Below are 14,403 nucleotides of genomic sequence, written 5' to 3'. Positions count from 1 at the left end.
GTTAAGGGCCATTCTAAGGAAAATAATAAGAAAAAGTAATATAAAAAAAATTTAGGTTAGGTAACTCTAGATTACTTCTCCCTGAATTCTAATCCCAACATCTTCACTTACAGGCTATGCTCAATTTCCTCACCTCTAAACTGGGGATAATAATAGTATCTACCCTACAGGATTATTGTAAAGTTAAATGAGATAACAGAATGCCTGACACACAGTAAGAACACAATAAATACTAGCTATTCTTATCATGCCTGCACAGACCTGCTGAAAAACATCCTCTTTGGGGTCACGTTTGGTCCCTGAGTGAAGGGTATTCACATGAACCCCCTCACTGTCACTGGTGACAGATGACCGGCACTCTGGGCCATGTAGCAGGTCGTCCCATAACATATCCTCAGTCTCCGAGTCATGGCGGGTGCTTTCTGAGTCTCTTCTTGACATGTTGAGGCTTCGAGAGCCACCACTCACACCAGATCTAGAGCCCTTTAAAGGAAAACAAAAAGGAAAAAATTTTCTTCATCTTTAAAAATAATTATATGTGAAATAAAATTAAAACAAGTTATCTACAGCAATGGATTGAAAGCCTTCAAAAGTCAATCACCATGAATTCATTTTTTCACAGGGCTTCACATAACAATAATGCTTTCTTATTTTTTGATACAGGGTCACATTCTGTCACCCAGGCTGGAGTGCAGTGGCATTATCATAGCCCACTGTAACCTCAAACTCTTGGGCTCAAGCGATCCTCCTGCCTCAGCCTCCTGAGTAGCTGGCACTACAGGTGCATACCATCACACCCGGATACACACACACACACACACATACATATATATATATATATATTTTTTTTTTTTTTTGTAAAGAGGGGGTCTCATTTTGTTGCCCAGGCTGGTCTCAGACTCCTGGTCTCAAGCTATCCACCCACCTCAACCTCTCAAAGTGTTGAGATTACAGGCATGAGCCACCATGTCTGGCCAATAATAGATTTTAGTATTTAAATGTTAAACTCTGATGTCTCTAGCAAGCAGGACTCCCTCTAAGAAGCTATTGCCAAGTTACAGAACTGTTCAACTAAGGTGTTCTGGGAAGGGAGTGATTCCTATAAGCACACCAAGATGACCAACTCAATTGGCTTAGCTGAGCTTTTTGACACACACAAAATGTCCCCAACTCTAAATATTGTGAACTTCACTACAGACTTACTCAGCTCCAAAATGTTAAAGGATAATCAGGCAAAGAAAAGTAAAAACATAAATATGAAAGTTATTCCATGATCACAATTGCCTTGTTAATCAAAACAAAAGAAAAACCACACCACCACCATCTACTCTGCTCACCTCTGACTTACAATTTTCCAAATAATATAATATGCCCTTTAGCTCTCATGATGAGATTTACTACTCCCATCTTTTCAGAACTCCTTTCTCAAAAATCTGTCTTCATCAGTGTCAATCCAATTCATGATGTTTAAAAATAAACCTCATATTCCAAGTGAATATTTAATAATCTCATAATTCAGGGATTAAGTAACCTCTTTCTGGGCATCATCTGTGATACTTTTAAGCTCAGGGTCAATATAGAAAAATATTCTTTCGGTTGGGCGCGGTGGCTCAAACCTGTAATCCCAGCACTTTGGGAAGCCGAGACGGGCGGATCACGAGGTCAGGAGATCGAGACCATCCTGGCTAACACGGTGAAACCCCGTCTCTACTAAAAATACAAAAAACTAGCCGGGCGAGGTGGCGGGCGTCTGTAGTCCCAGCTACTCGGGAGGCTGAGGCAGGAGAATGGCGTGAACCCGGGAGGCGGAGCTTGCAGTGAGCTGAGATCCGGCCACTGCACTCCAGCCTGGGCGACAGAGCGAGACTCCGTCTCAAAAAAAAAAAAAAGAAAAATATTCTTTCTAGGTATGTAGTCATTAAAAGCTGCCAGATAAGGAGATAGATAATTGGAGACAAGGAAAGGGTTGGCAAATATTAATGTAAACGCAACTTTAGGGCAACCAATAAAAAAAGGAATGGATAAAGTTATTACACTCAAAAATATACCTTGATTTCTCAAAGGGATACTTTACCTGGCTAAAGGCTGCTGATTCAAATTCTGATTCAGCTAGACTATCTGAATCCCGCACAATATGACACCACCTTGTAGTGGTTTTCTTTACCTGCCAAAAATCAAACCAACAAACAATAGGAAGATATGTTAAATGCTTTGTTACTAACTTCAATGATTTAGTCCTATACTTTCATAAACTAAAACAGAAATTACCTGAGAGTTTAGGTGCCTTGAAAGTATTGATTTTCTATTCTTAACTTCACAACCATTGTCACTTGAGGCCCCTTCCACACTCCTACGCAATAATATCATCTGTGTCCGTGCTTCACCATCTTCCTCACTTGACAGGTCATCAGACACCCCATTACCCAAACGCCTAAAAGCCTCCTACAAAGAGAACAGCAATATCTTCACAGGGGACAGCCCAAAATATTCTAATAAGCTGCATGTGTAAAAACAAAAAAATCATACAAACACTATCAAGCAGCAAAAGTAAACTAACCCAAAACTGAATAAATCCATATATTATTTAATCTCAATTAAGAAAAATATTAACTTGAAACTAAATATGCTAAATGAAGAGGCAGTGTTATGGAGTATTCAAAAACCAAGACTCAAGTCAAACTCTAAGCCTGAATCACAACTCTTCTACTTACTAGACACATAACCTTGAGCAATTTACTAAATCTGTCTGGAGCTGAGTTTCCTCATCTGAAAAGAAATGATAATAAAAGCATCTATTTCACAGATTTGTTGAAAATAAATGAGATAAGTTAGTATACGTAAAGTACTTAGAACAATGCCTGGTTATAGTAATGGCTCAATAATTATTAGACTAAATGCCACGATCTAACTAACAAGAAAACAGTTTAAAACTATAAAGTAAAAGCATATAGCTAGTTTTCGACATAGAGCAGACCATCTCTACCTAAACCTACAAAATAATTTCCCAAACTCTTACTATACTATCACTGCTTCTCTGGAATATGACACAGCACCCTCTTCACTAATCTGTTTATTAAATCTACTAGCCTACTGCTACGGCTGGATAACTCGCAAAATTAATAACAAGTCTAGTACTAGAAATTTTAAGACTAAGTTCCAGTCTTCATGTGATAGCTTCTTTTCATATCCTGTGGTTTTACTTGTTAGGACAAATTTACAAACCTACTAGTATCTGTTTTATATCTCTAACAGAGTCTTAACAGGAAAATGTTACATGAGGAAAAAAAGGCTTGTTAAATCCATCTAAATCTTACCCTACGGCACTTTTCTCCATCTGAAAATTTTGCTTTCTCTCTTGTTTGCCACATTCTAATCTCTGGTCGACATTGTCTCTTCTTAATGATAGGACGGACACAACTTGGGTCATTGTCAGTTTCAGTCCCTTTGTTAGATATTAATTTTACTCTTTTAATCCTATTTTTTTTTAAAAAAAAAAAAAAAAGGAAAAGAAGATTAGTTTTTTGAAAATAACACCTTTCATGAAACCACTTTCTTCTAAGGAATACGCTATATTATTCTGGAAATCAAGAAAATTCAAGAATCATATTTTTCAGGACTTTAGCTTGCTAAGTAAGGGTGTAGAATGACAAAATATTCAATCACAGACTCAGAATGTGAGTCTATTCTTCAAGGACTCAGGTCAATTAACTGAAAGGAAGCATATACTTTTCAGTGTTGCACAAAAGTAGGTTCATAGTCCTCTCCACATCTTCTCAAACACAATGCAACTCCTACCTTCTATCGTCTGTTACTGCCACTCCACTAGCCCAGCAGACTTAGGGTGCACATGACCTACTGAGACACCAGCTGAGTGGCCAGGGAGTGCTTGTGCCACCCCTACTGCAAAGCCAGGCAGTGTTGCTCACAGCCCAGGAAGAGACAGAAGAGTAAAAAGGACCAGCTCAGCCAGAGTAGAACAAGGGACCACAGTCCTGAGGCCCCCATTCCAGGACCTAACTTATGGACGACATTTCTAGACACACCCTGGACCAAAATGCAATCAGCACATTTGAAGGGAAGGATCCAGTCCCAGCAGGAGTCATCACCTGCTGACCAAAAAGCCCTTGGGCTCAAACAGTGGTAGCCAGGCAGTACTCACTGTGGGTCTTGGGTGAGACTCAGAGCCATACTGGCCTCAGGGAGTGACCCAGTATATTCCGAGCTGTGGTGGCTACAGGGAGAGACTCTTCCTGCTTGAGGAAAAGAGGGAAGAGTAAAGGGAACCCTGTCTTATAGGCAGGGTACGAGCTCAACCACAGTGGGGTAGAGCACCAAGTGTGCTCTTGAGGTCCCTGATTCTAGGCCATGGCTCCTGGATGGTATTTCTGGACCCACCCCGGGCCAGAGGGGAGCACATTGCCCTGAAGGGAGATACCCAGGCCTATCAGCATTAACCGCAAGCTAACCAAAGAGCCCTTGGACCTTGAGTGAATATCAGCGACAGCCGTGCAGTACTTGCTGCAGGCCTGGGGCAGTGGTGGCCATGGGGAGAGATTCCTCTGCTTGAGGAAATGGGAGAGTTTGTCTTTTGGTTTGGGTGCGAGCTCAGCTGCCATAGAACACAGCGACAGGTAGATTCCTAAGGTTCTCAACGCCAGGCCCTGACAGCATCTCCAGATCTGCCCAGAGCCAGGGGTAACTTGCTGCCCTAAAAGGAAGGACATAAGCCTGGCTGAATTTGCCCTTGGGCTTTGAGTAAACATAGGTGGTAGACAGGCAAGTGGTCACCATGTGGACCTTGGGCAAGACCCAGTGCTGTGCTGGCTTCAGGCCTGCCCCAGGCCAGTCCCAGTATTAAAGGCCACAGGGGTGCTGTGTCACCCCCTCCTGGCACCAAGCAGCTCACCAAAGAGAGAGAGAGACTCCATTTGTTTGGGAGAAAGTTAGGGAAGAGAACAAGAGTCTCTGCCTGGTAATCCAGAGAATTCTCCCAGATCTGACCCAAGACCACCAAGGCGATCACCTCTACAAGTCTACAGCAGCTGTGGCATTACTGGGCTTAGGGTGCCCCCGAATGCAGATACAGCTGCAGTGACCAAAGACTTAGATCACAACACCCAATTCTCCTCAAATACTTGGAAAACCTTCCCAAGAAGGACAGGTACAAAGATGCCCAGACTGTGAAGACTACAATAAACATCTAACCACACAAGCGTCAAGACCATCGAAGAAAAAATGACCTCACCAAACCAACTAATAAGATATAATAAGTGACCAATTCTAGAGAGACAGAAATATACAACCTTAGAGACAGAAAATTCAAAATAGCTATTTTTGGCCAGGCACAATGGCTTATGCCTGTAATCCTAGCACTTTATGAGGCCAAGGGACAGGTGGATCACTTGAGCTAAGGAGTTCAAAACCAGCCTGGGCAACATGGCAAAACCTCATCTTTACAAAAAATAAAAAAATTAGCTGGGTGCAATGGCATGTGCCTGTAGTCCCAGCTACTTGGAAGGCTGAGGCAGGAGGATCACTTGAGCCTGGGAGGTGGAGACTGCAGTGAGCCGAGATTGCACCATTGAAAAAAAAAAAAAAAAAAAAAAAAAGCTATTTTGAGGAAACTCAAAGAAATTCAAGAATACACAGAAGGAATTCAGAATCCTATCAGATAAATTTAACAAAGAGAGTGAAATAACTAAAAAAAAAAAAAAATCAAACAAATTCTGGAGCTGAAAAATGCAATTGAAGAATGCATCAGAGTTTCTCTTTTTTTTTTTTTTTTTGAGACAGAGTCTTGCTCTGTTGCCCAGGCTGGGGTGCAGTGGCCGGATCTCAGCTCACTGCAAGCTCCGCCTCCCGGGTTTAGACCATTCTCCTGCCTCAGCCTCCCGAGTAGCTGGGACTACAGGCGCCCGCCACCTCGCCCGGCTAGTTTTTTGTATTTTTTAGTAGAGACGGGGTTTCACCGTGTTAGCCAGGATGGTCTCGATCTCCTGACCTCGTGATCCGCCCGTCTCGGCCTCCCAAAGTGCTGGGATTACAGGCTTGAGCCACCGCGCCCGGCCCAGAGTTTCTTAACAGCAGAACTAATCAAGCAGAAGAAAGAATTAGTGAGCTTGAAGACAGATTATTTAAAAATACAGAAGATACGAAAGAAAAAAGAATAAAAAAGACTGAACACACCTAAAAATTCTGGAAAATAGCCTCAAAACAGCAAATCTAAGAGTTACTGACCTTAAAGAGGAGGTAGAGAGAGAGATAGGAGTACAAAGTTTATTCAAAGGGATACTAACAGAAAAGTTCCCAAATCTAGAGTAAGATACCAATATTCAAGTACAAGAAGGTCATACAATACCAAACAGATTTAACCCAAAGAAGAATACCTCAAGGCACTTAACAATCAAACCCTCACAGATCAAGGATAAAGAAAGGATCCTGAAAGCAGCAAGAGAAAAGAAACAAATAGCATACAAAGATGCTCCAATATGTCTGGTAGCAGACTTCTCAGTGCAAACTTTATAGGCTAGGAGAGAGTGGTATGACATATTTATTTACTTATTTCTTTTTACTTTTTTTTTTTAAGATGGGGATTTCAGTTGCCCAGGCTGGAGTTCACTGTCATGACAGCTCACTACCACCTCAACGTCCTTGGCTCAGGTGATCTTCTTGTCTCAACCTCCAGCATAGTTGGAACCACAGGCACATGTCACCATACCCAGCTAATTTTTTATTCTTATTTTTGTAGAGATTGGGTCTCCCTAATGTTGCCCAGGTTGGTCTCGAACTTCTGGCCTCAAGCAATCCTCCCATCTTGGCCTCCCAAAGTGCTGGGATTATAGGCATGAGCCACTATGTGCAGCCAGTCTGACATATTTAAACTGCTAAAGGAAAAACCTTTTTATCCTAGAATAGTATTATCCAGCAAAAATAAACTTCAAACAAGAAGGAAAAATAAAGATATCCCCAGAAAAAAACAAAAGCTGAAGGATTTCATCAACAACAGACCTGCCTACAAGAAATGCAAAAGAGAGTTCTTCAAATTGAAAGAAAAGACATTAATGAGCAATAAGCAATCATCTGAAGGTAGAAAACTCATTAGTAAGTACACAATAAAGACAGAATATTATAACCCTGTAATTGTCATGTGTAAACTATTCATATATTCAATAGAAAGACTAAAAGATGAACCAATTTAAAAGAATACTACATTCCAAGACATAGACAGTACAGTAAGATATAAATACAAACAACAAAAAGTTAAAAAGCAAGGGAACAGAATGAAAGTGTACAGTTTTTATTACTTTTCTCTTTGCTGGTTTATGAGTTTGTTTGCTTGTTTATGCAATCAGTGTCATCAGTTTAAAAATAATAGGTTATAAAATATTATTTGCAAGCCTCAATGTAACCCCAAATTTAAAAAAAATAACAGATACACAAAAAAATAAAAAGAAATAAATTTTAAAATACCACTAGAGAAAATCACCTTCACTAAGAGGAAGACGAGAAAGAAAGAAAGAAAAGAAGATCACAAATGAACCAGAAAACAACTAACAAAGTGGCAAGAGTAAGTCCTTACTTATCAATAATGGCATGGAATGTAAATGAACTAAACTTTCTAATCAAAAGACATAGAGTGGCTTAATGAAATAAAAAAACAAAATCCATGATCTGTTACCTACAAGAAACAAACTTTACCTATAAACATACACACAGGCTAAAAATAAGGCAATGGAAAAAGTTATTCCATGCCAATAGAAACTAAAAATTAGCAGGAGTAGTATATTAGTCCATTTTCACATTGCTGATGAAGACATACCCGAGATTGGGAAGAAAAAGAGATTTAACTGGACTTACAGCTCCACATGGCTGAGAAGGCCCCTCAGAATCATGGTGGGAGGTAAAAGGCACTTCTTACATGGTGGTGGCAAGAGAAAATGAGGAAGAAGCAAAAGCGGAAACCCCTGATAAACCCATCAGATCTTGTGAGACTTATTCACTATCACAAGAACAGCATGGGAAAGACCAGTCCCCATGATTCAATTACCCTCCCCGGGCCCCTCCCACAACCCACTGGAATTCTGGGAGATACAATTCAAGTTGAGATTTGGGTGGGGACACAGCCAAACCATATCATTCTGCTCCTTGCCTCTCCAAACTTCATGTCCTCACATTTTAAAACCAATCATGCCTTCCCAATACTCCCCCAAAGTCTTAACTCATTTCAACATTAACCCAAAAGTCTAGCGTCCAAAATCTCATCTGAGACAAGGCAAGTCCCTTCAACCTATGAGCCTGTAAAATCAAAAGCAGGCTAGTTACTTCCTAGATACAATGGGGGTACAAGTATTGGGAAATACAGACATTCCAAATGGGAGAAATTGGCCAAAACAAAGGGGTTACAGGGCCCTTGCAAGTCCAAAATCCAGTGAGGCAATCGAATTTTAAAGCTCCAAAATGATCTCCTTTGACTCCAGGTCTCACATCCAGGTCATGCTGATGCAAAAGGTGGGTTCACACGGTCTTGGGCAGCTCTGTCCTTGTGGCTTTGCAGGGTAAAGCCTCCCTCCTGGCTGCTTTCACAGGCTGGTGTTGAGTGTCTGGGGCTTTTCTAGGAGCACAGTGTAAGCTGTTGGCGGATTTACCATTCTGGGGTCTGGAGGATGGTGGCCTTCTTCTCACAGCTCCACTAGGCGGTGCCCCAGTAGGGACTCTGTGTGGGGGCTCTGACCCCACCTTTCCCCTTCCACACTGCCCTCACAGAGGTTCTCCATAAGGGTCCCGCCACTGCAGCAAACTATTGACTGGGCATCCATCTTCTGAAATCTAGGCAGAGGTTCCCAAACCTCAATTCTTGACTTCTGTGCACCTGCAGACTCAACACCACGTGGAAGCTCAAGGTTTGGAGCTTCTACCCTCTGAAGCCATAGCCTGAGCTGTACATTGGCCCCTTTCAGCCATGGCTGGAGCAACTGGGACACAGGACACCAAGTCCCAAGGCTGCACACAGCATGAGGACCCTGGGTCCAGACCATGAACCACTTTTTCCTCCTAGGCCTCCAGGCCTATGATGGGAGGGGCTACCATAAAAGTGTCTGACATGGCCTGGAAACATTTTCCCCATTGCTTGGGGATTAATGTTGGGCTCCTTGCTACTTATGCAAATTTCTATAGCCAGTTTGAATTTCTCCCCCGAAAATGGGTTTTTCTCTTCTTCTTTTTTTTTTTTTTGAGACAGAGTCTCGTTCTGTCGCCCAGGCTGGAGTGCAGTGGCGTGATCTCAGCTCACTGCAAACTCCACCTCTTGGGTTCAAGCAACTCTCCTACCTCAGCCTTCCAGGTAGCTGGGATTACAGGCACCCACCATCACGTCTGGCTAATTTTTGTATTTTTTTAGTAGAGACGGGGTTTCACCATGTTGGCCAGGTTCGTCTTGAACTCCTGACCTCAGGTGATCTGCCCACCTTGGCCTCCCAAAGTGCTGGGATTACAGGCATGAGCCACCATGCCCGGCCTGGGTTTTTCTTTTCTATTGCACAGTCAGGGTGCAAATTTTCCAAACTTTTATGCTCTGCTTCCCTTATATAACCAAATGCCTTTAGCCACACCCAAATCACCTCTTTAATGCTTTGCTGCTTCAATTTTTTTTCCGCCAGATACCCTAAATCATCTATCTTAAGTTCAAAGTTCCACAAATCCCTAAGGCAAGGGTAAAATGCCACCAGTCTCTTTGCTAAAACATAACAAGAGTCACCTTTTCTTCAGTTCCCAACAAGTTCCTCATCTCCATTTGTTACCACCTCAGCCTGGATCTTATTGTTCATATCACTATCAGCATTTCTGTCAAAGCCATTCAACAAATCTCTAGGAGGTTCCAAACTTTCCCACATTTTCATGTCTTCTTCTGAGCACTCCAAACTGTTCCAACCTTTGCCTGTAACCCAGTTCCAAAGTTGTTTCCACATTTTCAGGTATCTTTTCAGCAATGCCCCACTCTACTGGTACCAATTTACTGTATTAATTCATTTTCATGCTGCTGATAAAGACATACCTGAGACTGAGAAGAAGAGGTTTAACTGGACTTACAGTTCCACAAGGCTGGGGAGGCTTCAGAATCACAGCAGGAGGTGAAAGGCACTTCTTACATGGCGGCAGCAAGAGAAAATGAGGAAGAAGCAAAAAGCGGAAACTCCTGATAAACCCATCAGATCTTGTGAGACTTATTCACTATCACGAGACTAGCACAGGAAAGACCAGCCCCCATGATTCAATTACCTCCCCCTGGCTCCCTCCCACAATACATGGGAATTCTGGGAAATATAATTTGAGTTGATATTTGGGTGGAGACACAGCCTAACCATATAAAGTAGCTATACTTATATTGGACAAAATAGATTTTAACTATAAAAAGAGTTAAAGAAGGTCATGATATAATGATAAAGGGGTCAATGCATCAAGAGGACATAACAATTGTAAATATATATGCACCCAACACTGAAGCACCCAGATACATAAAGCGAATATCAACAAAAAAACATTGAACTTAATCTACACTACAGACCAAATAGACCTGATAGACATTTACTGAACATTTCACCTATCGGCTATGGAATACACATTTTTCTCCTCAGTGCATGAATCATTTTCAGGAATATACCATATTATAGCCACAAAACAAATCTTAAAACATTCCAGAAATTTAAAATTATATCAAGTATCACCAGAAGGGTACAGCATCCCCTGGCTGCTTTCACAGGCTGGTGTTGAGTGTCTGTGGCTTTTCCAGGCGCACAGTGCAAGCTATCAGTGGATTTACCATTCCGGGGTCTTGAAGACCATGGTCCGCTTCTCACAGCTCCACTAGGCAGTGCCCCAGTGGGGACTCTATGTGGGGGTGCCCATCCCACATTCCACATTCCCCTTCCACACTGCCCTAGCAAAGGTTTGCCATGAGTGACCTGCCCTGGCAGCAAACTTCTGCCTGGACATCCAAGCATTTCCACACATCCTGTGAAATCTAGGCGGAGGTTCCCAAATCTCAATTCTTGACTTCTGTGCACCTCTACAAAAAATACAAAAAATTAGGGAGGGATGTGGTGGCACATGCCCGTGGTCCCAGCTACATGGGGGGCTCACACACAAGAATCACTTGAACTGGGAAGCAGAGGTTGCACTGAGCCAAGATCACGCCACTGCACTGAAGCCTGGGCAACAGAGTGAGGCTCTGCCTCAAATATTAATAACAATAAGATAAAATGAGGCCGGGCGCGGTGGCTCAAGCCTGTAATCCCAGCACTTTGGGAGGCCAAGATGGGCGGATCATGAGTTCAGGAGATCGAGACCATCCTGGCTAACACGGTGAAACCCCGTCTCTACTAAAATACAAAAAAAATTAGCCGGGCAAGGTGGCGGGCGCCTGTACTCCCAGCTACTCGGGAGGCTGAGGCAGGAGAATGGCGTGAACCCGGGAGGCGGGGCTTGCAGTGAGCTGAGATCCGGCCACTGCACTCCAGCCTGGGCAACAGAGCTAGACTCCGTCTCAAAAAAAAAAATAAATAAATAAATAACAATAAGATAAAATGAAATAAATAAATAAAAAGATCATTCATCATGACCAAGTAGAGTTATACCAGGGATGCAAGGATGGTTCAACATACATACAAATCAATTAACGTGACACATCATACCAACAGAATGAAGGAAAAAACCATATAATCATTTCAAATGATGATGAAAAAGCATTTGATAAAATTCAGTATCCCTTCATGATAATAATTCTCAAAAATCAGGGTACAGACGGAACATACTTCAAAAGAATAAAAGTCACATGACAGACCCACAGCTGGTATCATGCTGAATGAGGAAAAACTGAAAGCCTTTCCTCTAAGATCTGGAAAATGACAAGGATGCCCACTTTCATCACTGTTATTCAATATAGTACTAGAAGTCCTAGCTAGAGCAATCAGACAAGAGACAGAAATAAAAGGCATACAAATTGGAAAAGAAGAATTCAAATTACCTTTGTCTACAGATGATACGATCTTATATTTGGAAAAACCTAAAGATTCCACCAAAAAACTATCAGAACAGATAAATTCATTAAAGTTACAGGATATAAAATCAACATAAAAAATCAATAGCATTTCTACATGACAACAGCAAACAATTTAAAAAAGAAATCAAGAAAGTGATACGATTTCTAACAGTTACAAATAAACACCGAGCAATTAACTTAACCAAAGAAGTGAAAGATCTCTATAATGAAAACTATAAAACATTGATTTAAGAAATTGAAGAGAATGCAAAAAATATGGAAAGATATTCCATAGTTTATGAACTGGAAGAATCATTATTGTTAAAAATATCCATACTAACCAAAGCAATCTACAGATTCAATGCAATCCCTATAAAAATACCAATGACATTCTTCAAAGAAATAGAAAAAACAATCCTAAAACTTATACGGAAGGGCCAGGTGCAGTGGCTCACACCTGTAATCCCAGCACTTTGGGAGGCCAAGGTGGGCGGATCACCTGAGGTCAGGAGTTCGAGACCAGCCTGGCCAACATGGTGAAACCCTGTCTCTACTAAATTAGCCAGGCGTAGTGGTGGGTGCCTGTAATCCCAGCTATTTGGGAGGCTGAAGCAGGAGAATTGCTTGAACCTGGGAGGCAGAGGTTGTAATGAGCTGAGATCACACCATTTGCACTCTGGCCTGGGCAAAAGAAGACGACTTCGTCTCAAAATAATAATAATAATAATAATAATAATAATATGGAATCACAAAAGACCCAAAATAACCAAAGATATCCTAAGTAAAAATAACAAAACTGAAGGAATCACATCACCTGACTTCAAATTGTACTACAGCACTATAGTAACCAAAGGAGCACGGTAGTGGCATAAAAACACATAGGCCAACAGAACAGAATTGAGAACCCAGAAATAAATCCATACATCTACAGTGAACTGGTTTTTTTTGTTGTTGTTTTTCTTTCAGACAGGGTCACACTCTGTCATGTAGGCTGGAGTGCAGTGGTGAGATCTTGGCTCGCTGCAACCTCTGCCTCCCAGGTTCAAGTGATTCTCCTGCTTCCACCTCCCGAGTAGCTGGGCTTACAGGCGCCCACCACCATGCATGGATTATTCTTGCATTTTTAGTAGAGACATGGTTTGGCCATGTTGGCCAGGCTGGTCTTGAACTCCTGACCTCAAATGATCCCCCCACCTCAGCCTCCCAAAGTGCTGGGATTACAGGCATAAGCCACTGTGCCCAGCCAACAGTGAACTCAGTTTTGACAAAGATGCCAAGAACATACATTGGAGAAAGGACAGTCTCTTCAATAAATGGTGCTGGAAAAACTGAATATCCACATGCAGAAGAATGAAATTACACCCTTATCTCTCACCATATGCAAAAATCAAATAAAAGTGAATTAAAGAACTAAATCTAGGACCCCAAACTATGAAATCACTAAAAGAAAACATTAGGGAAATTCTCCAGATAACAGTCTGGGCAAAGAGTTCTTAAATAATACTCCACAAGCACAGGCAACCAAAGCAAAATGGACAAATGAGATCACATCAAGTTAAAAAGCTTCTATATAGCAAAGGAAACAATCAACCAAGTGAAAAGACAACTCACAGAATGAGAGAAAGTCTTTGCAAATTATCCATCTGACAAGGGATTAATAATCAGAATATATAAGGAGCTCAAACAAGTCTATAGGAAATAATCTAATAATCTGATTTTAAAATGGGCAAAAGATCTAAATAGACATTTCTCAAAAGAAGACATACAAATGCCAAACAGGTAAATGAGAAGGTACTCACATCATTGATCACAGAAATGCAAATCAAAACCACAATGAGATATCATCTCACCTCAGTTAAAATGGCTTTTATCCAAAAGACAGGCGATAGCAAACGCTGGAGAGGATATGGAGAAAAGGGAACCCCCGTACACTGTTGGTGGGAATGTAAAGTAGTACAACCACTATGAAGAACAGCTTGGAGGTTCCTCAAATAAAGAAAAATAGAACTACCATATGATCCAGTAGTCCCACTGCTGGGTATATGCCTGAAAGAAAGGAAATCAGGCCAGGTGCGATGGCTCATGCCTGAGGCCTGAGGTCAGGAATTTGAGATCAGCCTGGGCAACATGGCGAAACCCTGTCTCTACTAAAATACAAAAATTAACCGGGTGTGGTGGCAGGCACCTGTCATCCCCGGCTACTTGGAAGGCTGAGGCAGGAGAATCGCTTGAACTCAAGAGGCAGAGGTTGCAGTGAGCCAAGATGGTGCCACTGCACTCCAGCCTGGGTGACAGAATGAGACTCCGTTTCAAAAAAAACAAGCAAACAAACAAAAAACAGAATACTTTAATGATAGATTACTGCATTC

The 14,403-nt window shown here is 41.7% G+C and overlaps 1 protein-coding gene across 10 annotated transcripts in view; it reads right to left on the bottom strand.

Moving 5' to 3' along the window:
- PHTF1 (putative homeodomain transcription factor 1) overlaps positions 1 to 14,403 on the bottom strand; it is a 62,186-nt gene that overhangs the window by 13,038 nt on the left and 34,745 nt on the right. For all 10 annotated transcript variants that reach the window (XR_013399592.1, XR_013399591.1, XR_013399594.1 and 7 more), the window contains 4 exons: positions 3,315 to 3,474; positions 2,269 to 2,442; positions 2,075 to 2,164; positions 262 to 483 (listed from right to left, as the gene is read on the bottom strand). Coding sequence is in view for 4 of the 10 variants with exons in the window: in XM_077950903.1 (XP_077807029.1) it covers positions 262 to 483; positions 2,075 to 2,164; positions 2,269 to 2,442; positions 3,315 to 3,474 (646 nt within the window). In the remaining 6 variants the exon portion in view is untranslated. The remainder of the gene's footprint in view (positions 1 to 261; positions 484 to 2,074; positions 2,165 to 2,268; positions 2,443 to 3,314; positions 3,475 to 14,403) is intronic.

The sequence above is a fragment of the Macaca mulatta genome, chromosome 1 (assembly GCF_049350105.2).
Source record: "Macaca mulatta isolate MMU2019108-1 chromosome 1, T2T-MMU8v2.0, whole genome shotgun sequence".
Classification (NCBI taxonomy): domain Eukaryota; kingdom Metazoa; phylum Chordata; class Mammalia; order Primates; family Cercopithecidae; genus Macaca; species Macaca mulatta.
The sequence above is the reverse complement of the archived record's forward strand: the minus strand, read 5'-3'. Positions and strand labels throughout refer to the sequence as shown.